This window comes from Pyrgilauda ruficollis, unplaced genomic scaffold (genome assembly GCF_017590135.1).
Source record: "Pyrgilauda ruficollis isolate IOZ18807 unplaced genomic scaffold, ASM1759013v1 scaffold97, whole genome shotgun sequence".
NCBI lineage: Eukaryota > Metazoa > Chordata > Aves > Passeriformes > Passeridae > Pyrgilauda > Pyrgilauda ruficollis.
Window position 1 is genome coordinate 374,785 of NW_024531821.1, and position 26,570 is coordinate 401,354.

Genomic DNA, 26,570 nt, shown 5'->3' on the forward strand with positions numbered 1-26,570 from the left:
GCCAGGGCCTCACCTCCCTCACAGGGGAGAACTCCTTCCCAAATCCAACCTACATCTGTTCTCCTCCAGCTTAAGGCCTTTCGCCCTTGTCCTGTCCCTCCATCCCTTGTTAAGGCCTTTCGCCCTTGTCCTGTCCCTCCATCCCTTGTCCCTTGTCCCTCTCCAGCTCTCCTGGAGCCCCTTTAGGCACTGGAAGGGGCTCTGAGCTCTCCCCAGAATCTTGTCTGGGCTTTTCTGCAGCTGCTGGGGCTCTGTGGTTCTGACAGGAGCCTTGGAGCTGACCTTCCTTGTGTCATTCCTTGGAAGTGCAAGCAGCGCTGCAGCAGGATGCTGAAAGGGACTGTACAGCACTCTGCATTAATTTTGTTCCTACGGACCCAGAGAGGGCTTGGAACAGCTTTGTACCTTCCCTTCTGCCCTTGCTGGGAGGAGGCAGCTGAGGAAGAGCAGCTGGAAGCATCTGATCCATGTGTCAGATGGTCACAGAGGGCCATGAGCCTCATCTCCAGCTTCCCATCTTTCTTCATTTGCTGGGCAATTAATGAGGACCCCAGTTGTGCTGAAATTTGAGAACCTGCTGAAGGGCTTTGCTGGACAGGACTCTGTGCATCCTGCAGCTAATTATGTCATTCATTAATCTGTTATCTCTTGTTGATGGGCACGAGGGTCACTGAGAAGGATTCAGAATTTACCTGGCAATTAAAGTATTTTTTTCCTTGGATATTGGTAATTCTTCATTTCTGTGTTGCAGCCATGTCAAATCCTTACAGGGAGTTATATTATGGGATTCTTAGAGAAAATTCCTGTTTCTTCCTTGTTCTTCTGGGTTTTTTCCCATATATGCAGATAACTAATGTAGCTTAAGAGATGCAGAGTAGGAAGATTAATCTCTCTTCCCCCTTGCAGCTCCTAAAGAAAGTTACAGCTTTATAGCTTCAAAAGAGAACATTTTATTTTTAAGTTGCTATTAATAGCACAGAAAATTAAAAGCTCATCATGGTTAGGATGAGATCCCGATTGAACTTGACAGGGAAGAAGATATTTAATAAAAGTACCAGGCATGATGATGGCTTTAAAATAAATCTGTGTGTTAATAGCTAAATTATGAGGCGATAATCTGCTGGTCTGCCTAAAAATGTGTTTGTAGGAGGATTTTTGGGATGACCCCGTAGCTAATGCATGGTTGTTGGTATGTCCTGTCCTACAGCTTGTATTTTTTGGCTAATTGTATGATTTTAAGGTTGGGCAGCAACATTCTACATAACTGTGATCGCTTTTTATCCATCAATTGATGTCTGCTGCTGTTTTATCAGCTTATTTTTCTGAGCCACCAGCTAGGATAATGTGCTTGAGGGAAAATTATACCCTACATCAGTGGTTTTGTTACAGCATGTTGTACATTATTGGTAATTTGAATGCATCCAGATAAAAATAGAAAGGTTAAGTCGTTTTCCAAATGTTGCTTCTGTGAAGCAGAAAGAGAGTAATGTCTGTACTCATGTATGTTTTTGAGGGAAGAATGGGTTTTTTATTTTATTTTCCCTCTGCTAAAATTGATGCTTTCCCTCAAGCTGAATGCAGAGAACACTTGGCTTTGGAAATTTCTCTTCCCAAACTCTTTTATTATTATTTTTTTTATTCTTCCTGTTGGATGGTTAGGTTTAATGAGCCAGTTTTTAGCATTAATGTGCCGGTTCTGCCTGCATATGCCTGTCCCCAAAGTGCCTTCCCGAGGGCCAGGTGGTGTGAGCTGGTGCCAGGGAGAGGAGCTGGAGTCCCACGGTGCCCAGTGCCCTCTGCAAGTGTCGCTGGCAGCTCCTGGGCAGGGCCCTCTCCCCTCCTTCCTTCTGCTTGGGGGCTCTCAGGTGTTCCTCATCCCCCTCAGATGGTGCTGGCAAGGCCATTTTGGTCAGGTATTTATGCAGGGCCTGGCTGTGATTTCTGTCAGATTGTACTTATTCATTTCTGTTCCGTAATGATTTCATGATTCTCCGTGGATGACAATAACCTGGGCAAAAAAAAAAAAAAAAAAAAAAAAAAGTTTTTTTGAAGAAAAAAAAAAAAGGTATTTTGATAGGGCTGCCTGATAGCCATCTCCTTGGAATCCTTTGTGCATGTCCTATTTAAAAGCCCTGCAGAACATGGCTGTGTGTCTTTCAGCTAATGCCCACTGAGATTTAAAACCTCCTTTTTGGCTGCTCTCTTTCTCAGGAGTGACCTTGGCTGCCAGTTCCCATTGTACACCCGAGTCCTGCAGGGATGGATTTTTTCCCTCTCCTCCTTTCACACGGATTTTTGTGGTACAGACTCACCTCACCAGCAGCTCTGCTCCTCTTGCCTTACAGGGCAGATCTCCTGAATCACTGGGGAGAAAATATGTTTATATTTGATTTTCTTAGTGATTAGAAATGCAAAGGGGGCTGTTGGGCTCCATCCTATCTGAAGGCTTCCCCTTCTTCTCCCCTGATTAAAGGGAATCAGAATCACCTGTGGTTTTCCTGGCAGGTGAGAGAAATCAGCCAGCTGGGGAGGGCTGGAGCTTCTTGGCTTTCATTTCAGCTGGGGACGGGCAAGCTGGATGTTCTCCCTCTTCCACTCTCTCCAAAACTGCAAAGAAATTCTGCCCAAATCATCACTTCAGTTGCAATTTATTGTTCTAGCTTTCTGTTACCTGCAGGCTCGTGGCTGAGGATGTGGAGCTGCAGTTCAAAGCTGGCCAGGTTTGGATCTCTCTTTAGTAGCAAAGATGGGTTGGCTTATAAGAAAAGCTTATAAAACTGTGACAGTAAAAAAATATTTAGATGGATTTTTTTTTTTAGCAAAAAAAACCCCAGAATATGATTGAAACAAATTTATCTTTTGAAGGGAAAAAGCTTTTTTCTTCTACCACATAACTTATTTTCCATAAGATGGAGCAAAGCTAAAAAGTGATATTTCTTTTCCTCTGGTCCTTGCATAATGATGGTCTGAGAGTTCAGTGGCATAAAGGAGATTTGAAGAGATGCCAGGTTTTATAGGAGCTGAACTCTGCTCTGTGTACTGCTGGTGGCACACTACTGATAGTTTATTTTTAGCAGTTTATAACCTATTAAAGCTTGATTTTAAATTTGTTGTACTTTCACCTGCTGCTTCTGAATCCTAATAAATAGGTGAGGTGGGGCAGGAGTGCTCTGTAGTGTGCCGGCACACAGCAGGACAGGCTTGGGATTATGCCCTTGCTTAACTAAAATGATCTCCTGCCATCAAATGTGCAGGTGGAAACAAAAGTCTTTCTGAGATGGTCCCTGTTAGTTATAATTTGGTCTCTCTATTCTCATTTTAGAGAACTGCATCCCATCCCAAGAATAAAATAGCCCAGCGTTATGTAAGAATTTTTGTATATATATATATATTTAAGAAAAAAGATGCAGAAGTTCTTTTCACTGTTAATAAAAAGAAAATTTAGATATATGTTCAGAAAAGCAGATGATAGCCTGCAGTTTGCTTTTTCAGTCTTCATGAGAATGGTGCAAGTAAAAAATGTGTCTCTTCCATTTTCACTTGTATACATGTCTGTTCAGCCATTAAATAACTATATATTGTTTGGGACTTTTTTAACAACCAAATTATTTACTTTTATATTTTGTTTTCTTCCTCTTATTTTTCTGCTTGCACTTATTTTGCATGGAAGCTCCATTTTCTGGATCTCATTAACCAATGGTGCTGCACTAAAAGCTTCAGTATTTGGCTTCATGTCTTTATATCTTTAATTAATATTATAATAAAATGCCTGAGACAGTGAAACCAAGGTGGCAGAAGAGAGGTCTGCAAATTTAGACTGGAGAGGAAGTTGGTTTAGTTCGTTTAGGGGGCTGGTTTTTTCCTTCTTCTTTCTTCTTTTTTTCATTTTTTTTTCCTCCCAGACCAGCTGTTTCTCATGATCTGTTTGATGCTCAGCATTTCACCTGCTGAGCAATCACACACCTGGAAAATAAGAGTAACTCCTGGAAAATTGGATTTTTCTGCAATCAGTCTTGAAGTCTGCCGTAGACAAAAGACTTGGCACGCATAACACTGAAATTATGGCATTTTTGGCTAAACACAGAGATCTGATTCCATTTCTGTGGGGCTGTGCTGTGGTCTCCTGTCTTTTGGCCAAAGCTCTGTTGGATCTGCTTAGATTTTCTTGACTTTTATAGACAGCAGAAGTCAGTCAGTTCTTTTCCCTGCTAATGGCTGGTGATTTATGTGATGGATGCTGACAGAAGGACAGAGACAACAGCAGAACAAGGCTAAGCTTTGTTTTTTCTCTCTCTATTTTTTTTTTCCCTTAATGGTCTCCCCTGGGTTGTTATGTAGAAATTGGAGTTTCTTTCTCAGGGATATGAGTGTCAGCACTGATCAGGCTACAATAGCATGGATGTTAAAAGTGGAAAGGTGCTTTAACCTCCAGAGCTCAGATCATGTCACATCAAAATGAATTTCTCTACAGCTGGCCAGTTATGGATTTCCCCAGGTTTTTATTCTCTGTTATCCTATAGATTCATATTTATGGAAAACATGATACCTGTCAACTTTTTAGTAAAAGCAATCCATCAAAATTCTACTTCACATTAATGAGTGCACTTCCTCATCCTCAGGCTCCTAAGAAGGCAGGAAAATGCTTCAATTTATCTCTAGTTTATTTAAAAAGTAATCAAGTCCAAGCCTCCTTGAAGTCTTTGAATTTGCTCTCATGATAAAGTCCTGTCCAGAACTGGAAATATTTCAAGTCCCATTTCCCAACTCTCGAACCAGGTGTGGGTTGATGCAGCCCCCAGGGTAGAGCTGAGAGCACAGAGGAATCATGAAATGAAATTGCAGTTTATTGATTAAAATCCTGAGAGATGGTTCAGATATAGGTGAGATTATCTTCATTAATCTCAATTTTTAGGATTGAAAGTGCTGCAAAATATTGTTGAAAATCTGAGAAAGAAATGTGAAAAGAGGTCAAGATGGATGTGACCAATCAGGAGAAATGGCAATTTCTACCAAAGTATTAAATACTTGGGTTAATCTCAAGGTATGAAGATTAGAGAGGTCATTTAATTTTTTAATAATAAAATAATTAGTAATAGACTAAAAAAAGTAATAATTAGGACCCAAATTCAGAGACTGAACAAAAGCCAAAAATTTTAGGTGGGATGGAGCAGGAAAAGGTTAGATTGGAATTTTAGGTTGGAAGGAGCTGGAAAATCTAATCATTTTAATATGTTCTGGAGAATTTTCTGATAAAATGAGATATAATGAGGTATTTTAGGCACACAGACTCCTGGAACTCCCTGAAATTGTGTGCACCAAGCCGATAATCAGCTGAAGGTCACATGGTAACTCACATTCTAGATTTAAGAAATCTGGTGGTCTGTGAAACACACAGATGAAGGACAGATGTAGAATGCCTCATCTTTTTAGTGTTCGTGTGCCAATAATTTGCTTTTAGTGAAGCAAAGTAAAGATCTGAATTATAGCCTGGTGAGTTTGGGCTCTTCTTTTATAGGATTTTTTATCCTTGTCCCCTACCTCAAAACTGTAATGACTGGACTGAACTATAATTTTGGGGGAAAAAAAGAAAGGCACCTCAGCCCAAGGAAGAAATTTTCAATATTTTCCCTGGAGATGATGGTGAGGGGCTGCTGTCTAACATCACTCTGGGATATAGCATCACATCTTTTGGGTGTTTTCTGCTACAAAAAATTCTTCCCCCCACTCTGGGAGTGGTGCAGGAATCTGCTGAGAAATGGTCCTTACCTGATCATCTACTGCTTTTAGAGCATTTAACTTAGATTTTTTTCCCCCCCACATCTGCTTTATTTAATGCTATCTGAGAGTCTGAAGTCTGAATATCCTTAAGTTTTTTTTCCCAGCTGTGTTTGTGATTAAATTGATAACACAGTTTGGAACTTGGCACTCCTTGCAACAACTGTGTTGAGTAAACTCAATTCTATATGAAATCATGAATTTGCTAAAGTTTGTTTAACTTTTTAAAGTTTAAAGTGGTGTAGAATGGGCCTTTTCAGTGCCAGAAACACAACCCCAAAGAGTGGGACTATGTGGTGTGTTGGAAGGCAGCGAATGAAAGAAACCCCAAACCTGCTTTGCAGTGGGGAATTGGAGCCTCAAGAGAATAAATGGCTGATGGAAAATAATCTTTTATTTGAGCACTGGAAGCAAAACACCATAAACTCATGTTCACACCTGCAGGGCAGAGAGAGAGTTCTGAAAACTAATGGCTAAGACAGCCTTTAGTGAAAAAAATCTCATTTTCAGGGCAGATCCCACCTCTGCAGGCAGAGGGGGAAGCTCCCACAGAGGCTCTGGCACCAGGGGAGGAAGGATTTCATCTGCAGGAGCTGCTGCAGTCCCCCAGAAGTCACTGATGGAGTAATTTTGTTCTTTAATGGGCCTGAATTGATTCCCTTAAAGCAGTTTTGTTGCTGTCAGGAGTTCATTTGGCTTTCTGGAGCCATTTCCACGAGGATCAAATGTAGGCTGAATAACTGTGCACTGCAGCAGGGGCTGCAGGTACTTTAATTCACAACCCTCATTTCAGTTCCCCTCATTACACTGGTACAACATGGAAAAGAGAAGAATCAGCCCATTTGCGCCAGATTCTGTTTGGTAGAAGTCCTAAGTAAATATGCTTATTGTAGAACCAAAATTAATGATATTTGGTGTCTCTCTAATAACAATTTCTTTTGTGACAAGGCTTTTGTTGCCTTCAAATATTCAACAGTGTCTACAGGAGGCATGGAATCCTGTTTATTTATCCTACCTGATAATGAAACTGGTACTGACTGGAGGCTCAGTTTCATGCTGAAAGACTGGAACAATTGTTAAGGGATTGTAACAGACAGTGGCCTGTGGTTTTTTTTTTTTTTTTAATGTTTTCATTTTGCAATATTTTTAAAATAATGCTTTAACTTAATTGTCTTAATGTCATCCTATTATCAGGGGAAATATATTTCTGTCTGAAAACAACGACTGAATGAATGTCTCATCTGTGTGTGCTCATCATGAATGAATGATCACAGAATCACAGACTGGTTTGGGCTGGAAATGACCCTAATGACCATTTTATTCCAGCTCCTTCCATGGGCAGGGACATCTTCCACTATCCCAGGTTGCTCCAAGGCCTGTCCAACCTGGCCTTGGACACTTCCAGGGATGAGGCAGCCACAGCTTCTTTATAGATGGACAGATTAGCTTAAGGCAACTTGAAATTCATGAGGAAATGTAGGAATGAAGTCAGGAATCTTTTCAGAGAACATTTCAGCGACAAAGTTCAGTTTCTTTATCTGCTCTTGGCTTTCTGGTATTAAACAAAATGTCACACTTTGTGAGGTGCCAACCAGCTTTTATTCAGATGGTGTTTTTTCCTTAGCTCCTTCTGCATCTTGTGCATTGCTGATAATTGAGCTTCAAAGTCAGTATGGTTGTTTGTTTTTGTTTTTTTTTAAGACAGTGTGAGTTTAGGCATTGCTGGGTGCTTTTAATCAGCTTTTTTAGCTGCTAGATAGAGAATCCTTTCCTCATTCTGCTCCATGAAGATTGTGTTCACAAATGGATGGATATTTTGGCTTTGCCATGCAAAGATGCCACAGCTGGGCCACACCTGATTTATTTCACATATCTGCAGGCCTCTACAGAGCAGGTTATGGCTTTCCTTCTCCACTCTTTTCCCCTTGCAGAGGTCTGCTGTGAGGTTTTCATCATCTGCAATCAGTTGTTGCCTTGCTGCTCCCAGGAACTGTAGTCTCAAAACATCTCAGATGATTTTGCTCAGACTCAAGGGAAAATTCCCTTAAATCTGCTCCAGTCCTGCTTTACCAAGGAATGGTATCAGTGAATACAGAAGGATCTGGTTATGCAACTTGTACTCACTAAAATGTGACATTTCACTGCTTTCCCCCACCTTACTTGGGGGTTGTCTCTATGGCTCAGCTGGAATTTTATTTCCAGCCAAATAAAGTCCAAGTGGGGCAGAGATGCTCCCTATGGAGGGGTGGGAAGTGCTGATTCCCTGAGTTTAATTCCTGGAGCACCAGCTGTGTGTGCCACCTTCCAGCTGCACGAGGAGCGAGCAGAGCCTGGGCTGTGCTGATCTCTGTCCTGGCTGAGAGGGGATCACCCTTTAACCTGTAATTCAAACAGAAAATTTTGAATTTGTTGCAAACTCAAACAGGAGCAGCACAGCAAGCTCTGAAATTAGGGTTACCAAAATCTCAGGTGACAACTTAGAGAGTACAGTAAAATTAAGACTGTATCCTCATTTTATTTATTTTCTTTTGACTCATGGTGAACCCATTATTTGTCCAGACTTTAAGAACAGTGAAATGCAAGTCATGGGATTCTGCTCTGGTGAAATCTGGTTCACGATGTTGCTGTTAACTTTCCTGCCAGTAGAAGCCTGAATGAAATCAGATGTCAGAATACTTGGGGATGATATCTACATTCTAACACACTGTGAAAATATTTACAAGCTTCCAAGACGAGACTTTTCCTGATTAGGGAAATCAAAGAATAGTTTTCCCAGCAGGCCTGCAGTTAGCTCATCCAAATTGCTTCTGTTTTAATTGGCATGCATTTCCTCTAAGCAGCTAGGAGATTAAAAATATTTGACTTGGGCTCTACAGGACTGGAAGCCTCTTCCCCCAGACACAGCAACTCTAGAAAAAAAATCCAACCAAACAGCCAGCTCAAGTTTATATTGCATTTGTACAACAAAAATCTATCTTTGACAAGATTCCAGACCAAGGAACAGACTGATATTCTGACTTTTTAATGAGGAAAATAAGGATGGTGGGTTTTTTTCCTCAGGTGTTCTGAGTGTGAAGTCTTTTGTTACCTGAGTTGTATCTAAGTGGGCTGGGATTTTATCTCTGCTCCAGAGCAGTCTGTTGTTTTCAAACTGCACTTTGGGACTTCTTTTACTCAGTTTTCTAGTATCAGGAGCATTGGGAAGAATAAGCAAAACCAAATAACCTTCATTAAAAGTGGCTGCTTTTGTCAGGGAAAATGAACTACTGTTGTGTGTGAAATGAATTTACTGGAGTTTTTATTTCTCTTTTGTTGAATGTGTCTGAGGAGGGATGTTTTCCCTACAAGTTGTTCTCACAGGGAAGGATGGGACCAGATCTGGAGGATTGGGAGGAGGAGGAGGTGACCCTGTTCTAGGATGGTATGGAAAGCAAACCCTGGTCTCTCAGGGTTTGGGACTGGTGCCTCTTTATGTTCCAGGAAGATTTTGGTTATGGATTGAACCCACTGAAGCTCACCATGGATAGAGCAGTGAAAGCAGCATCCAGAGCCTGAAATCCAGCTCACTTTATTTATTGGCTCATTAGGATATTAGATAATTTTGATTAAAAAATGTGCCAGTATCACCTCCTTTAATCAGCCTTTCTTGGTAGTTCATTTAGAACATCTTGAAAACATTAATATGTAGAACATCTTGAAAATATCAGTATTGTGAGTTTTTTTGTAAAATAGTCCCTTCCCTCACCTCCACCCAAAAAACCAGCATACAAAAAAACCCACCACCCAAAAAACCAGCAAACAAAAACAACTCCACCCAGAAAACCAGCAAACAAAAACTCCCCTCCCAACCCAGTGTAATCATGGGATTTCTTGTAGATGAGGCTCTTAATTCTCCCATTTGTGGTAACTGGATGTATTTTGGAGATGCAAACCCCCATGATGGGAATATTGCCATGTGCCAGCCACAACTTTTCTATTCTTTGGTGCAGAAATATTCAATATGCAGCACTTAGGAGAGGTGAGGTGGTGGCGTGTCAGTCCTGCCAGCCTGGCGAGGGGCCTGGGCTTTGGCCAGGAGAGATTTTGGGATGGGATGGAGCCTGAGGATCCTGTTCCAGGGGGTTAGGGAGCTGTATTAGCGGGGAATAATGTCAGTCATGCCCTGTGCCTGCTGTGTTTCTCCATCTGCCTCTCAGAAACATGAGGTGGTGTTTCCCTGGTGGCACAGCATTAGGTGAGTCATGAGCAGCACAGACTGCCAGTGATTTGGTTTTGAAGCTCTGAAGGAAGTGTAAACTTCATATTTGTTGTTTATTGGTTAATATTTAATTGGAGGTGAAATTAAAAATTAAGCAGGCAAATGACTCATGCTGAAAAGCAACAGCACTGTCTTGTCAGCACTGTGGCTGACAAATGACAATGAATTTCTAAGAATGGAAGAAAATATATTAATTTATAGCATAGGCAGCCTGAAGAGATGTTTTGATTGAGAGGAGTAGACACATCCTACAGAAAGATCAGGGAGAAAATGTTTTTGATGCTCTGTTTAGTACCCTTTGCATTAGAAATTAAATTGGTTGATGGTTCTCTTCAGAAAGCCTCAAAATTGTCTTTTTTCTGTGGTTTTATGGAATAGTTTGAGAACAATTTTATTATTTTGAAGCAACATTTAAAAAGATTTTTTATTAGAGCAATATTTTTTCCATCTTCTTTTCTCTTAAAATCATGGCTGTTTGAGATGCCCAGCTTTTGAAACCCTGAACTGCACTTAGGAACAGACTTTACTGGTTTTTTTTAACCACTGGAAGTAAAGAGCAGCCTGTTATTTCAGCTATTCCTTATCATCACTGTAGCCTTTCTGACAATCAGATCTCAATCTGCATTTTGCTGTGGTTGGCAGCAGGCAGAGCCTGGGTGCTGCTGATAGGAAGGAGGAGCCCTGTGCTGCCTCCTGGGATGAAGCCTGTTTCACTGGGCATCTGTGACATTTCTGGCCTGCAATTTTTTTCCCCAAATAATGCTGCAGGCTGATGCTATTTCTGTTTGGAATACTGATCCATCCTGTTTACAAAAAGACAAAGCAATAGTGTGAATAAGGCCTTTTCCTCCTGCTGTATATAGGCATTACCTGGGGATGGCTTGAGGCTGAGCAGTGCCCAGGATGCAGCCATGGAGAGCAGAGTGTGGTTCACCATCTCCTGTTTGGCAAATAAAACCCTTTTTAATTGCTACCTCGAGTTTCTTTTTGTTGTTTCCTGTAAAAACATTTTGTGCTGAAATTCTCATCTCGTGAATGTGAGAAGCAATATGTGAAACTGAGGGTGGCAGAAGTTCTTAGCACTAGAAGATACATCAGTAAATAGGATGGGTGGAAGAAATGTGTAGCAGTTGGCTGGTATTTGAATTTTGGGATGTAATATCATAGTGAAACTTGAACTTCCTTTTTTTTTTTCTTTAACTTTTTCCTTCACAGAAATCAAAGGAATGTTGAGGTTCGAAGCTGTAAAGGAGAGGGCCGGTAGAGGTTCAGTTTTGTTAATTGAGCAAGGTAACTTCAAATTAGTGCTCACAAAGGGCTGATCTTTGTTGCTGCAGAGCAATGGCAACATCCTTAGAGAGTGGAAATAGCAAACCCTACGTGTTACATCAGCTGTAGCTGGGCGGGAGATTAAAATTATTGCACAAATCTAAAACTGGGACTTGAAAGGCACTGGGCTCTTCTTGATGTGCTTTATCTGGGCATTTATATATAATTTCCACTGGGAATTGCTGTGCCTAGAAAGTTCAACATGTGACCTTTGCCTGTGACAGGTTGGTCAGTTATTAGGCTGCTGGGGTGCCCTTTGGAAGATCTTTTTTATTATGAAAACGATTCTGAGACCTCTAGATTAGACAGTGCACTCACACTAACCCGCTTGAGGCAAAAAAGAAACCTTTAATCTCTGTTAAAACTCTGCATGCCAAATATAATAGCTGGTTTCAGCAGTGTTTAAACCAACTTCATTAGAATATGAGAAGGGGAAACAGGTTTTAAAGGCTGGCTTTAGCAAATAATCAACTGTCTCCCAGATGGTCCAAATGGGACTCATTCAACACTGCACATAGAAAAGAAAATAAAATAAGGGGAAAAGGAAGAAAAAAGAGAGAGCCCAGCAGCATCCTGTGTGTGTGTGCCTGTGGTGACAGGGCTCAGGGGAAAGGGCTCCTCATACAGAGCTCTGCCTCTTCCAACCCAGACATCCTGTTGCATCCATGCTGTGCTGGCTTGCACAGAAGGCAAGGCTGCAAGATGTAATGTATTTAAATATATTCTGCATTTGTGATGGTGACTCTATAGTTTTTCCCCAAGTTTCACCACCCTCGTGCTAAAAACCAGTTTTGCTTTAACCCATTATGAAAACCGGTGGTGTTTTAACCCGTTGTTAACTCCGGAGCCTTACCGGGAGCCTTTTTTCTGGGCAGAGGACAGCCCGGGGTGGTTGTATGGAGCAGAGCACGTACTGGGGGTGCATCCTGCACGCCGGCCGAATCGCTCACTAATTAATATTCATGACTCATCTCATTTAGCGGCTGCTCTTTGGACTCGAGCAGCGCTGCTATTGGTGCTCGAGCCGTGGAGAGCTTTATCTAAGGCAGAGCGGTGTTGTCCTGGGGGGGATGCTGCCGACCTGCAGCACCTCCAGGACACCCCACCGCGGTGCTGTGCCGCTCCTCTGAGATGCCACAGCCCGTTTGACACCATCCCCAGTGTCCCACCTTGTAATGAGTCCTTTCTGCTTGCTCCCAAAGGTCCAGAGGAAGAAATGACCATGTAGATTCTACAGCTTGGGTGCAACATAATGGGAAATGGTGAATGGAGTGGAGCTGGTCTGCAGCCTTGAGAGCAGCCGTTCTGTGACCTCCAGCCTGTCAGGGACACCCTCCACGCCAGGGGCATCCTCCACGTCGCTCGCCGGACACATGCGGGATTCTTTTTAATTTCTCCGATTTGGAATTCGAGATTCCTCTCCTCCAATTTTTAAACAGTTTTAAGATTGTATCAACTACAACGAGTGGAGCAATATAACCAGCCACAATGGGTGACATGACAAATAGCGATTTTTATTCCAAGAACCAAAGAAATGAGGCCAACCATGCAGGAGAGTTTGGGTGCACACTGCAGGAACTGCGCTCCCTCATGGAACTCCGAGGGACAGAAGCAGTAGTAAAAATTAAAGAGACTTATGGGGAAACAGAGGGGCTCTGCAGACATCTGAAGACATCACCAACAGAAGGTAAGCACTTTTCACTTCACTTGAATTAGGGGACTTTGTGTAAATGCTCTCCAGAGCAGGGAAAAAAGAGGTTTTGATTCCTACCTGAACAGAATTCTCATGGTGCTACCATTATTCCCAACAATAAAACAAGAGTCTTCTAAGAAAGACGACAAACCTGTCCAGCTATGGCTAAAGCTGGCATGAGGGTGAAAGGAGTGCTTCTTGTTTTAACAGCTAAATGCATTAATTCTTCCTTAAAATGACACAAAAAATTAGCGCATGTTTTAGGCATTGCAAAGAGACTTGAATTTCTGTGCTCTTGGGGGCAAGAAGGTGCAAAATAGTTGCTTTGAAGCAGCTTCTAGATATTTGGACATCTTGAGAGTATGAAATGACCTTCTGAGATACACATTGTTACTGTGCAGATCAATATTTTTTTATATTTATAGATGGGTAACTAATCTTCACTTATTATATTACCATAGATAATTTTGCTTAAATCATCAGTCTGTGATTGTATCAATGTTTTTAGTAGTTGCACTTCTGTTGTGTGTAAAACTAAGCTCCATACATTTCTTATGTTTAATGCCACCAATCATAACTTTCCAGTATCTCTTTTCCTAAGTCTTTTTAGAGATTTTTACTTGATAATTTATTTGTCTGGTTTTCAATGCTCAAACCAAATAGCACCCCATAAAGCATTGACAATGATGCAATGTTTCCCTCTCCTCGTACAATTTTCTTTCTCTTGAAGTGCAAGTAAAATTCTGTTTAATTCTAAGAATTCTATTTTTGTCGCTGTATTTTCATCTCCAAGGAGTATTAACACTTTTGGAAATTACACAGTCTTTCAGTCTATAATGTTTCTGCAGTCTTGTAAAGTAGCCAAGATGTTCATTTCAAGTTCTTTTCTTTTTCACGAAGATAGAAGTCTTGGATTTGTTCCATTCTCTTCTTTCTAAAATTAATCATTCAGTTACCTCCAGTGTTTAAATGCCTCAAAGTCTGGAATTATTGGTGTGATCATAAACAGGTCAATTGTTGTATAATACCATAAATTATCCCAGCTGAAGGGTCCCAAAGGAGCAGCTGTCAATGTCTCGGCCTGAAGAATTCCACATTTGCAGAAAGTCTGAGCTCTGAAGTCTCTGTCTGAGCTGAGCTCATGGCGGTGACTTCAGTCAAGTTCTGCCAACTCATTCTAGTGGTTACCTGGTCAATGTGAACTTCAAAGGAGATGTTAATTGCATTATGTGTTCAATTTATGACATCAGGGAAACTCAATTCCTCATGTTGGAACAGAGTGTATGGATCCAGCAGCGTGGCACACTGACTCCAGCAGTAATCTATATCTGATACTGCAGATAAGGTAACTTTCCTCCAAGCATTACGTGTACTTCATCACTTGTGCATTAGGGAAAAACCTTTCCAGCTTCAAATGGCAATCAGCATAGCCTTGGAATTGTGAAGGCTCTGCTGGGTTTTAATTTTCAAGTAGATCACATAATAGGAATTCCCAGTCACACAAAGCTTACATCTTATTTTTAATTGTTTTGCTTGGAAAAATTCTCTGAAATATGTCTTGTCAAACTCCGGAAAGTTTCATTGGAGAGAAAGTATCCATCACAGAGAAACTTTAAAGGCTTATGGCAAACACAAGCTTATATTTAGCTCTACGTCCCAAGCCATTGTTTTTCTTGATTCCAAGCTCAGTGTAGAGGATATTCTTGGAGACATGACTATTCTTAGAGGAAAAAAACCCATAATCATTTCTTATGTGGAAATGGATTCTAACATCAAGCAGACATGATTTGAAAATTAATTATTGACATACTGAGCTTTATCCTTTGGTACCTGCAGCAAAATGTGGATTCCTCATTGAAAACCTTTGTGAAAAAACTCAATTTGCTACAGTGCCTGAAAATCACTTTTCCAACCAGGCATCATTTTTGGTGAAGCACAGTTCACTGAACTTCCTTTGTTTTTCATATGTTGGTGTGCTGCACATCTCACATGGTTTTATGGGAAATATGAAATAAGAATTACTGCAGGGCACTTTGAAGAAACCAAATGGCTGAGCAGGAGTCCTGAGTGACTGAAACACTAAAAAGGACCTGGCTGTAGAACTTGATTCTTCCTTGCCTTGTAAGATCTTCCAGAATTTATCTGCATCAAGTCCTTTTAATTTTGTGGAATAAGGGCTGAAACAGGTACCAAGGTACCAGACCAGAGGAAAAAAAAAAAGTTTCCTGGCAGCAGAAGTAGTCATGAGCTCAGAGCTGACTCAGTTCATTTCCCATGTTAATATTTGATGTCTCACCTATGGATTGGTTGGATCAATCACACTTAGAAGTGCTTTTTGAGACTGTTTTAAAGGCCCTGAACTTCTCAAGTTAAGACATCATATTTGTAACTCAGATGTCATTGACTCTGCTGTGAGGATCATTTCCCAGTGAACCCCTGTTTCAATTCAGCATGGAGCTGAGGAAGTCTGCTGAATGTTGAGTAGAATAATATTTGAATGCTAAATGAATTAATAATATTATTATGGGTTTCAAGACTTCAGTCTCTCCTTTAAATTTTCTTTGATTGCTCCTTTAGCTATAGATGCAGTGGAGATCCCAGCTCTCAGTTATGCCTGAGGGATTTCCTGCCCTAAAGTGATTATATTATAATGAAAAGCTCGTATTTAAGTGCTCATGAAAAGAACCTCCCAAAAAATCTGTGGAAATAGTTTATGTGAAAAAACAGACATGAATTTGCTTTAAAAATATTTATGTTCAGATTGGTTTCACTTTCGTTATCCCAGAAATATAGGCAGGATCTATCCCTGTCACTTTGCAAAACAATGCTGAATCCCCCCTTGGGCAGAGCTGTGCTGACAGTTGTAAAATTTTCCATGCAATTGGAGTCTCCAAGGCCCACTGGAGCATCAGTGATACCTTATAAAGGACAGCTGGTAAAATGGGATGAGTTAGTTGGATGAATACCAAATGAGACTGGAATCCACTCTCTCCAATACTTAACTATATTTACCCACAATTTTATATAGTACCCACCAATTTACAGTAATTTTTTCATCTACTTTCCCTTATAAAAATGTTTATTTCTTATAGGAGTATGTCAGTGAATTAAATTCCCTGATTTCTCGCTTAAAATACTTGGATGCTGCAATTTCCAGTGCATGTAAAAAAGTGAAGAATTCACTGTGTGTAGGATGATGAATACCCTGAGTGGGAAGGGATCCACAAGGATCATTGATCCAACCCCAGGCCCTGCACAGGCACCCCAACAATCCCACCCTGTGCAACCCTGAGAGCACTGTCCAAAGGTTCCTGGAGCTCTGGCAGCCTTGGGGCCGTGCCCCAGCACATTATAGTGAAGTTTTTAAAATTTTTATATGAAGGAAGAACCTTTCCATGGCAGTATCTGTGCAACCACACCCCAGACATGCACTCCAGAAGGTGTTACATGTTGGTGATGACATTACGGCACAACAGAAGAAGCCTTTCTGTTGGTATTTACTGGATACAGAACAAGTTAATGTTCTAGAAATGGGCTGGTAGAGTGCACTGGGGGAGAACATTTCAGCTTCATTTTGTGGGGTTTTTTTTCTGTAGGTTTCAGGACACCATGGAAAGGTTTTTGAAAAGACACAATATCAATTCACAGTTAACTGATTATATTTCTACTGTAGAAGTTGCTTTTTAATCATCACAACTGCCCTTAGTTGAGCTACCAGAGAAGTTCTCTCTCTTTTCAAATTGTGTTTGTTGTGTGGGGGATACAGCTGAGAATCAATTGGGCCAGCTGTGGAGGTGTGTTTATTTTTCATTATTGCAATCTAAAAAGCCTTTCACAATTTTAACGATGAGGTAGAAGATGAAGAAAGATTGAATGCAAGAAAATTAGCCAACTGCTTTTAATACTTGTTAGTTTTGGTTCCTCACACTTGCGTCTATAAAAATGCACCTTTAATAACTTAATAGTCTGTTTGGAAGCTGCTCTTGCTGGTTCACACTGAATTGCAGTCAGGTGCACCACTGTGTTCAATCAGCTACAGAGATGCAAAGAAATTGGAAAGGAAATTGGGAAAGGAATGAAAAATACTTGATTCAGACAAATAGAAGTTTAAAATAGAAACATAAAATAATTGATTCTATGACTGTCAGAGACTAAGCTTTATTTTAACACACTGCCAAAACAGACCATGAATGTAAAGAAATTGGTGATAGCATCATTTTCATTGTTAAAAATATACACTTGGTCATGTATAAATCATTAAATATTATCCATAAGTTCAAGATCTTCTTAGGTTACTTTACATTTAAGGTTAGGATGGATAATATTTGATTGATTTTATAATCTCTTTAAAAGGAACATTGCCAGCTGTCTGAAAGTAAATTTGAAGAGTTTCTTTGTGATGTTGATCTGAAGTACTTTGGAAGCCTTCAAAGCAGCACCTTAAAAGCCTTGTAGGAGCAGACCCGCTCATCTTCTCTCCGGGTCACCACACTGCCTAATTCCTCATCTTTATTTGTGGTGTCAGAACATCTCTTGCAGTTCAGGCCCATTTGCCACCCCCCCACCCCCAGGCAGCAGCCAAGCTCCAAGTCCACATCCAGCCCTTATCTGTACATGCTCTCCCCACATGGAAAGTTTGCTTTGAACAATGAAAACAGCCCTGGCCATGAAAAATCCCCTCAGCACTGGCAGGGCCGAGGCCTCATGGGGCTTTTTCCTAGCTCACATGGAAAAACCCCATGGATTAACTTTAAACTCATATTTCACCTGGCTGTCCGTGCAGTGCCAGGTGTGGCTGAGCTGCTGAGAGCTTGGATAACTTGGCATTTTCCTGTGGGGCCATCAGTGGGCACTGGCTGTTCCCAAGTGCCCCAACAGGCTCCCAGGGACCTGTGCTTGGCAAAGGGGCTGGCTCTGCCCATGAGGGGCTGGCTGGGAAGGAAAGGGGTCCTGGATGCTGCTTCATTCGGAAGTTGCAGTTGCAGAACCCCTCATGTGTATCCCAGCTGGGTTTGTTCTCCCTGGGGGAGAGAAGATCCCAGGGAGAGGCCATAGCAGTCTCCCAGTATTTGCAGGAGCCTGTATGAAATTTAGGGAAAAATGTTTTAGCAGGACCTGTTGTGACAGGAGAAAGGCTAATGGATTTAAACTGAAAGAGGGTTGATAGAGATTAGGTATAAGGAAGGAATTTCATACAATGAGGGTGATGAAACACTGGCTCAGGCTGCCCACAGAGGTGAGGGATGTCCCACCTCTGGAAATGCTGAACTCCAGGTTGGATGGGGCTCTGAGCAACCTGGTCTGGCTGAAGGTGTCCTTGCTGTCTGCAGGGGCTGGACTGGACAAGGTTTAAAGGTCCTTTCCCACCCAAATAATTCCATAATTCTCTGCCTTTATCTCTGGGGGAGCTGGAGGGGTCCCTGACTGAGGGAAGAGTGGGCAGCACAGAGTGTGCAGAGGGGCATCCCTTCTGCAGCCTCTCCAGTGGCACCCAGGGACTCCTCCTGCCCCTTCCCTGCACAGGGACAAGCCCTGGGTCCTGTTGGTGGCCCTTTGCAGCTCTGCTCTGGCAGTCAGCTCTGCTCTGTCCCCAGTCCCAGGGAGTGCCATTGCCACGGGGCGCCTGGCAGGCTGGGAAAGGCTGGAACAGATGGAGGAGGGGTGGCTGTGTGTGAATAACTCGTGGCAGGTTTGCTTTGGCACGGGGGGCTGTCTCAGTCCTGCTCAACAGGCCTGGCCCAGCTGGAAGCTTGGCCTTAGGGAGATGGAATTTGGCTCCTGTGTGCCGATGTGTCCGCGGGCCACTGCCAGGCAGATGTGCTGCCCCAGAGGTTTCTGAACTGCACTCCCTGGGCCCACTGGGGTTGGCAGGAATGGCTCTGTACCTTTGACACTCCTGCTGCAGGCAGCATGTTATATTTCCATAAAATCACATCTCCTTGTTTCGTGATTTGGAAGGGGTTCGTGGAGCTTTCTTGGCAATAGCCCTTCTTTTCCTTATCTAATATTTCCATTGTTTGTATAATGGAACAGCAAACATTCGTCCAAAGGTTACCCAAACATAAGCATCTCAAATGAATGGCTCAGATTTTTCTCTGTGATAAGTCCAATTTCATTGCTCATTTTGTTTCTGGGTTCTTGCATGTCGTGCCACTTGCTGATTTACTTTGGCTTTGTTCAGTTACTTGTGGAGAACTAGAAAGATATTGCCCTTTGAGAATCCTAAATGGCTTGCAAAAAGATTCTCTCTGGGTTACAGGCAGTGCTTTAAAGTAAGGCCAGGAAAGGCAGAAAGTGAGTGAGTGTCTTCTGCTTTTTCTATTAGGCAGCATCAAAGATTTTCTGGGGTCAGTGCTGATTTATTTATGTGATTACCCAGGACATCATCTTCCTCTCAACGATTTTCTTACCTCAGCAGGTGCAATGCTTACAAAGGAGGCTATTTTCATGCAAGCTGAAATCCCTTTTCGCTGTAAGACATTAAATACATGCAGGCAGCGTGTACTGACCACAGACACACATTCTGCTCTTGTACCTCAGATTTAAATAACAGAGTAATAAATGGATGATGTGAAATTTTTTTGTACCTATTGTGCACAGGACTAGTTTGTTCATTGTAGTCAACTCAATTACAACTACAATGTGTCATAAGGCAAAGGAAAACCTGGCCCAGCAACTTTCTGTTATTCTTTCCCTCTTTGCAAAGAGGTTATCACAGGCCAACATTCTCCATAACGTGTTGTGCCTCAAGATTCTCCTTGATCTGAATGCAGTGATGCAATACAGTGAGTCAACCCCTTTCTGTGAATTATTAAGTGATGGAAAGTGTTGCCATTTTATGGGGCAGTTGATAAACCTGTAATCTCATTCATAGGAGTAGTAGTTTGAGTTTGTTGGCATAATCAGCTCATTCATTGTGTGAGAAAAAGATGAGGCCAGGCCTGCAACGTAATGGGCAGAGTGTAACGATGGGGGAAGTGATCTTTGTGATCCATGGAAGCTACGTCAGCTGTCCCAGTGGCAAACTGGAATTACGCTGGTGGTGCTCCCTCGGAAAGTGGCAATTAGGCCTTTGCTTGGAGGATCAAACAGGGATTGTTCTGGGCTCTGGTGTCAAAGTGGCTCCTGTGCTGGGGAAGGCAAAGCTGGAGGTTGGGTCAGCGATGGAGCTGAAGGGGAGAGGTGGCTGCAGCCTTTCCTTGGTGTGTCCCTGTGCTGGGCAGCTGCTGGGAAGGTAACAGGACTGCAGAGGAAAACATCCTTGGGGAATGCCTCCCTCCTGTTGTACTGCAGGGCTCAGAAATCCATAAATATCTATAGACTGCCAGCCTTGAGTGAGAGCTGATTTATCTTCATTTTGTTCTTGTTTTGAGAAGGCTACAGGAAGAAAGCAAAGTCCATTACACCAAATGAATAATCCAATCGATGGAGCCAGTGTGCCCTTGATGGAATTAAGCTTTGCCTTTGCAGTGTTTCAGAGACAGAGAAGGGTTTTTGCCTGATTTTGCAGGTGCCCTGGGAAAGCAAAGAGTTGCTGTGCAGTGGTTTTGTCCTGGTGGAACTGGCCCTGCTGCAAGAGAACAGCTCTTAATTCATTGTCTCAGCTGGTATTTATTGGGGTGCAAAAACTTGCTTCCTTTAAAGTATCACCTTAAAATGTAGGGATAAGACAATTCTCGAATCTCTGTTAGGTGTTCTCAGACATTTTGCCAAGTGTCACTGCTAGCAGTGATGCTGCTTCCAGCTGAACCATGGAAATGGGAAAATTTTGCTGCTAAAATCTTCGTAAGGATCATCTGTGGATTGGACAGGTGATGAAAATGCCATTTCTCACAATAATGAAATGTTGAATTTTGGTTTTCTTTTATTCAGCATTGCATTTCTGTGTTTTCATGAAAGTGGATTGTACTATTTTTTTTTTTTTTTTTTTTTTATAAGAAGACTGTGGTGTCATCGAGGTTAATTTTTAAGTTGTTTTTTTTTTTTTTTTTTTTTTTTTTTTTTTTTTTTTGATAAAATGAGGAAGTGGCTTCACTGAGTGTAAGCTCAGCAGCCCTGTAAGAAGAATTAGTATGGTTAAGTGGTCATTTTTCTTTTGAAGATACATCAACAGACTTAGGATAAGAACAGTGTTAGGTGCAGTAATGATTTCCTGCCTCCTGTCCCTTTTGCAATTACTACTCACCCTTCAAATGTAGACTGTTCAAATTTACTGTTTCCACTTGTTTTCCAAGAAGTCAGAGGCTGGTGTTTGACATGCATGTTATTTATAAAGGTGAGTGGAAAATAAAGCCAAATATGTATTTTTGGCAGTCAGCTCAATGTGCTTCCAAGACAAACATATCTGCATTCCCTCAGTGCTGACTTCCTTTAATGTGGTACACTCATAGTTTCTGACTTGCCTTCGAAGTATCTCTAGAAATTATTTCTCCTCTATCACCAGGAGGTTGTTTTTTTTTTGTTTCCACATCTGTGTAGGTGTTCTGGAAACTGTGCTTGAGATCCTGCAAGGTGTAAGGAGAAAGCAGCCTCCCCACCATCCTGAAAAGCTGATGGTTACCTCACACATAAAGAACCTGTTTTCACAGATAATAGATGACATTCTCTGGCGCAGCTTTCAGCAGGGTATAGTAACTTCCTTTTTAACTTTTAAAGAAGGAAAAAACCCTTTCTGAATGCTCATTATGAATCCCATTCCTTGTCCTTGCATTGGAGCTGGTAAAACAATGCATTTCAATGTCCCATCCTAATTGCCAGTCCAGAACTTGGCAAAGCAGCCACGGATTCTATTAAATGCAGAGCATTTCAGTTGTGTAATAGAAATAGCTGGGTGTATGGAGCTGCTATTTCTGTAACAATAGCATTTACTAGCCCTTGTTTCCTCTTTGCTTTCAAATGAAATTCTTCAGGGACTGCAGATACTCTTTTCCTGTGTGGATTGTGAGCTGAGTCAGTTCTGCTAAGACTCACAAACCTGAGCTTCCACAGGCTGTGCTGCTCCTTTGATTATTCCTTTTGCATTTTGTGTCAATCTCTCCTCCCCAGCACTTTCCACAGTCTATTTCAGTGTGAGGGCAGCTTAGGTAGGTACAGTCCTCTGAGGTAAAAAAAGTCTGAAAAAAAGGAGTATTGGGAAGGAAAACAGATCAAATTTATGGAGTAGTTCAAAAGCTGTCATGATTATTTTCCTCTGATCAGCATTTGTGATGAGGGAAAAGAGGAAATAGCCCTCTTGTAAAAGGTGAGCTTGTAAAAAGTGAGCTTACCCAAAAAGGTAGTACAGAATAAAAGAGGACAATTTTCTTGGAGCATGCAGTGAACTGCAGCAAGATTTCACTTTGTCTCTGTGAGTGAGGCCACAGCTCCTTGGATGCTACAAGCTGAGCGCTGTTTGTTCAGGACTGTGGCAGCATTAAGGTGGAAAAAAATATATGGGAATGCTGTGGAACTGCAGGGCAGCTGTGCTGTTATAATCTTAGCATTAGTCTGGGCACCTCAGTTGATTCTTTCCCTAAACAATACAGCAAATCCACTTGGATTTTTTTGCAGTTCCCCTGGCAGTCTCAAGTGTTTGTCTCAGTTTGGAAGCTCGGGTGGCACCGGGGGTTTCCTTAGGTTTGCCTTACTCCAGTCATGTGCTGGCCCCCTCCCTTTCCCTGGCACAGGAGCTCAGTTTTAGGGGAATGGTCATTCTTTTCTGAGCCATTCTGTTTCCTCTTTTCTAGTTTGCTTTTGCTTGCTTTTTAATGACACCTTAAAGTTGTTTTACTTTCATTAAAAAAATCCTCCAGTAATAGGAATTGCTGCTTTGCCAGTGGGGTCATGGCTGTTGCTTGGTTTTCCATGGATAGCAGAGGTCATCCAGCTTGGCATCTGCAGCCAAAAATCTCTGCCTGTCCTTGAACTGTAGTGTTCCAGATGACTTTTAGCCTGCAGAAACCCTGGAGAAAATCCCTCCTTGTTTGTGACAATGAAGCCAAAGAGTGAAGGCACTGGCCAAGTCAGAACCTGGGATTTTCACTCCTCAAATTGTTGGGTTTTTACTGAGAGAAAAACCTTAAGATACTTTAAAGCCCCCTGCCATTTCCTGCAGAAATATGGTGTAAACTTGGAAAATTCTGGAAGGCTCCAGGTGCTCCCCTGCTGGCTTTGTGCAGCTCTCCCGGGGGGGGTGCTGAGTGCCCGGGCTGCTCCTTTGTTCCATTGTTTTCTCAAGCCAGTGAGTTTTTGGGTGTGTGGGGCACTGCAGGGACAGTGTGACAGAGCTCACCCTGCCTCCCTGGCGTGTGGAACTTGTGCCCATTGAAGTGTTCAGAACAATTTGCTTTCCAGACCTCAGACACAATCATCTGAGAGGATCACAGTGGTAAATTGGAGGTGGTTATCAGTGGCACAGGTGCATCCAACAGGAGCGATGATGGTACCAAAATCCTCCCAAAATGGGCAAAAATAACCCTCTCTAACACTGTCTTTTAGTGTTAGTAAGGCATTACTTCAATCTTGGCCCAGAGGTGAGTGGCTGACAATGTTCTAGCCTCCACACCAATGCTGATACAAAACCTTTTCACTTATTTATGCATTTTTAGCAAAGAAATTGATATTCATTGGTTCTAAGTGACATGATTCTCTCCATTAATTAATATTCTGTCCTCTATTGGTTATTGATATTTTCCTCTTCATGCTAATTTGGTCCTATTCTTTAGTCCTTTTATCACATTTTTCTCCAGCTTTCCAGGCCTTAATCTCCCCTGTATCTTTGGTTACTCCAACAAGAGTCTGTGAAGAAACTCAACTAATGCTAGGTAAAAGTGGCACTACTTGCAATTAATTAAAACAACTAATTAAAAATTAGTTAGAGTCATATAATTTCCAACAATTCAGTGCTACATGAAGCTGTTATATGAGAGTTGTATTTGGCCCTAGGATGATAAATCTGCTTATTTTTGCTGCCTTGTCCATTGGATGATTCCAAGCTCTAGGTGTTGAAGGACTCTACAAATGAATTTTTAAAATTTACAGATAGCTAAGGAAAATGTGTTGCTGGGTTTTTTCCCAAGGAAATCTCAGTGGTTGTGTTACACCTCCTGCTGCTTTACTTGCTTATGAACATGCAGCCTCATGTGCTGCAACCCCCGAGGTAAATCCCAGAACCTGAACCCTCAGAAGTGAGTTTTAAAGGAATGATCATTCTTTTCTGAGCCACCGGTATTTTCTCTTTTCTCTCTTGTCGGCCCAAGCCCACGGTGCACACTGAGGGATGTGCACAGCGGGTTGTGTTAGCAGAGAAATGGAGCAGTTTTAGCTGAGGAAGCGCCACAGGTCAGTTGTCATTCCTTCAGTGAGCTGGCCCAGCTGGTTTGGCTGTGCTCAATGCCACAGCGCAGCTGAGCTCACTTGCTTCAATAAGAAATATCAGATGGCAGGAGCCATGAAGTTCAAATTGTCTTACTCACTGTTTTGAAGTGACTCCTCAGCAGAGGACAAATACACCCAGCTTGATAACGTGTGTGTGCACCACTGCTCCAAAATACCGTGCGCAAGCTGAGTGTGAGCTGGGTTCATGTTTGGGTTGGACAAATGGCTTTGAAGAAACAGATTTTGTGCCTTCAGCCCTGAAGAGTGAGCATGGTAAGAGATCTACAGAGTTTGAAAAGATTTAAAAATAACTGTTTTAGTGTTTGCAATAGATGGGGACTCTTAAGGTAAAATCAGTAGGTTTATTTTTTTCTTCTTTACCAAACCTAGATGTTATTTTATTTCCTGATGTTAATCCTATTTAACAAGGCTATCAATGTGGCATGTTTTGCCATGAAATTCTGGCTGTTCTTTTTGCTGCCCCACTTTTCCCAAAGTATTGATTCTGACACAAATGTCTCTGCAGCTCACAGCTTAAAATTACAGAGAAAAATCGGGTGGGACTTGCTGTAGGGTGGCAGTCCACGCCGTTCCGTGCGTGGGGAGAGCTCTGTGTCTGCTTTTCTGCTCTCTCCTGACAATGTCCCCACGCTCAGCAGCTGCTGAGGGACACCTCACCTCCTGTGTGGGTGGGAGATGTCCCTGTGGGGACATCCAGCCCTGCTCTGGAGTCACTTCCAGCTGCTGTTCTGGGTGCAGGAGCACTGCTGGCATCCTTCCCTGCAGGATCCACCAGCTGCTCCTGCAAGCCTCTGGCATCTCTTCAGTGCAGCCATGGTCATGTTGGAACAGCAAACTCCATTTTACATGAGGGATTTGGGATTAATGCCCCAAATCTGGAACCCAGTTTGGAATCCCCTGGATTTCTCATTATTTATCACCATTTCATGGTGGTTTAGGGAGACTTTTCTCCTCTCTTACCATTATTTTCAGCCTCTTAACTTGCATTGTTGCTTGAAAGTGCTGAATTTTATTTGGGGGGCTTCTTAAGTCTTGCTTAAATTTTCCTTAAAAGATTCAGTTGCAGGAGGCTGCCATGGGTTCTTTATGAGAAATTTTTGCCAGCTTCATTTAAATTTGGGGACTGGAAGGAGGGGAATAGGCTTAAGCCTGTTTTAATTTTGAAATATTTTGCAAAAGTTCATTCTGTTATTAAAAATTGATAACACGGCTGCCTGGGATGGCCCAGGAATGTGGTAACTTTAATGGATTGCAAGGACTGGTTGACTGTGGCTGACAGGAACAACAAAAAAATATTAAACTATGTAATGTCTAGGAGGTATTTATTCTTCCAAATTATTTATTTTTATTTATATTTATTCTTGCAAATTATCCACGTTTTCTTGTGGTATTGAACAATTGCAGGGTCTGGTATAAGTGGTCAGCAATGATAGAAATGCTTCCCTGATAAATTTAAGTAATCGATCTGAATTTTCCTGAATTATTTCTAAAATATTCTGAGTATCTGCATTTTCCACATTTAAAATTCAGTATAATGTTCCCTCTTATGGACTCTTCCATGTCTGAATTTATCCTTGTAGACAACCTGAAAAAACAAATATCAAAATTCTGTTCTGTTGTGATTTCAGAGCAAACCATTCCTCCTTCAATTTTCTTTACTTTCTTCCATTGTCCTTTGATTACAATTTCTTTGCAGATATACTTTTCCTTTATTGCTTATTTGCTTTTTGGTCTATATTTGTTTGGTGGTTTGGTGTTTTAGTTTTTTGCATTTTTCTGCTTCCCGATGATCTTAAATATCTCTGATTTTGAAATGGTACTGAAATCACCCTTGTGGCCTCAGGTAGCTTCACTTGCTCTAACAATCCCAAGGCTTTGGAGGTGACCCTGTGCTTTCAAGTACTGATCTGGTCATGCTGAGCATCTCTCCTCTTTGAACTTGGCCCTTTTGGCAGAATTCATCTCCTTTATTTGCTCTGGCCTGTTTTTCCTGTCTGAACTTGGCCCTTTTGGGAGGGTTGTCTCTCCCTTATCTGCTGAAGTTGTTCTGCAGGATGGTGGCATCAGTTGAATGAGCTGTGTGATTGTGGCTACATCAATTCTTGGCAGCAGATTCAATGTTGACTGTTAAAGACAAAT

General features: G+C 41.8%; 1 protein-coding gene across 3 annotated transcripts in view; it reads left to right on the forward strand.

Moving 5' to 3' along the window:
• The window catches only part of ATP2B2 (ATPase plasma membrane Ca2+ transporting 2), a 228,873-nt gene that overhangs the window by 46,873 nt on the left and 155,430 nt on the right, over positions 1-26,570 (forward strand). For all 3 annotated transcript variants that reach the window (XM_041489963.1, XM_041489964.1, XM_041489965.1), the window contains exon 2: positions 12,565-13,049. In XM_041489963.1, the coding sequence (XP_041345897.1) occupies positions 12,851-13,049 (199 nt within the window). In that variant the 5' untranslated portion in view covers positions 12,565-12,850. The remainder of the gene's footprint in view (positions 1-12,564; positions 13,050-26,570) is intronic.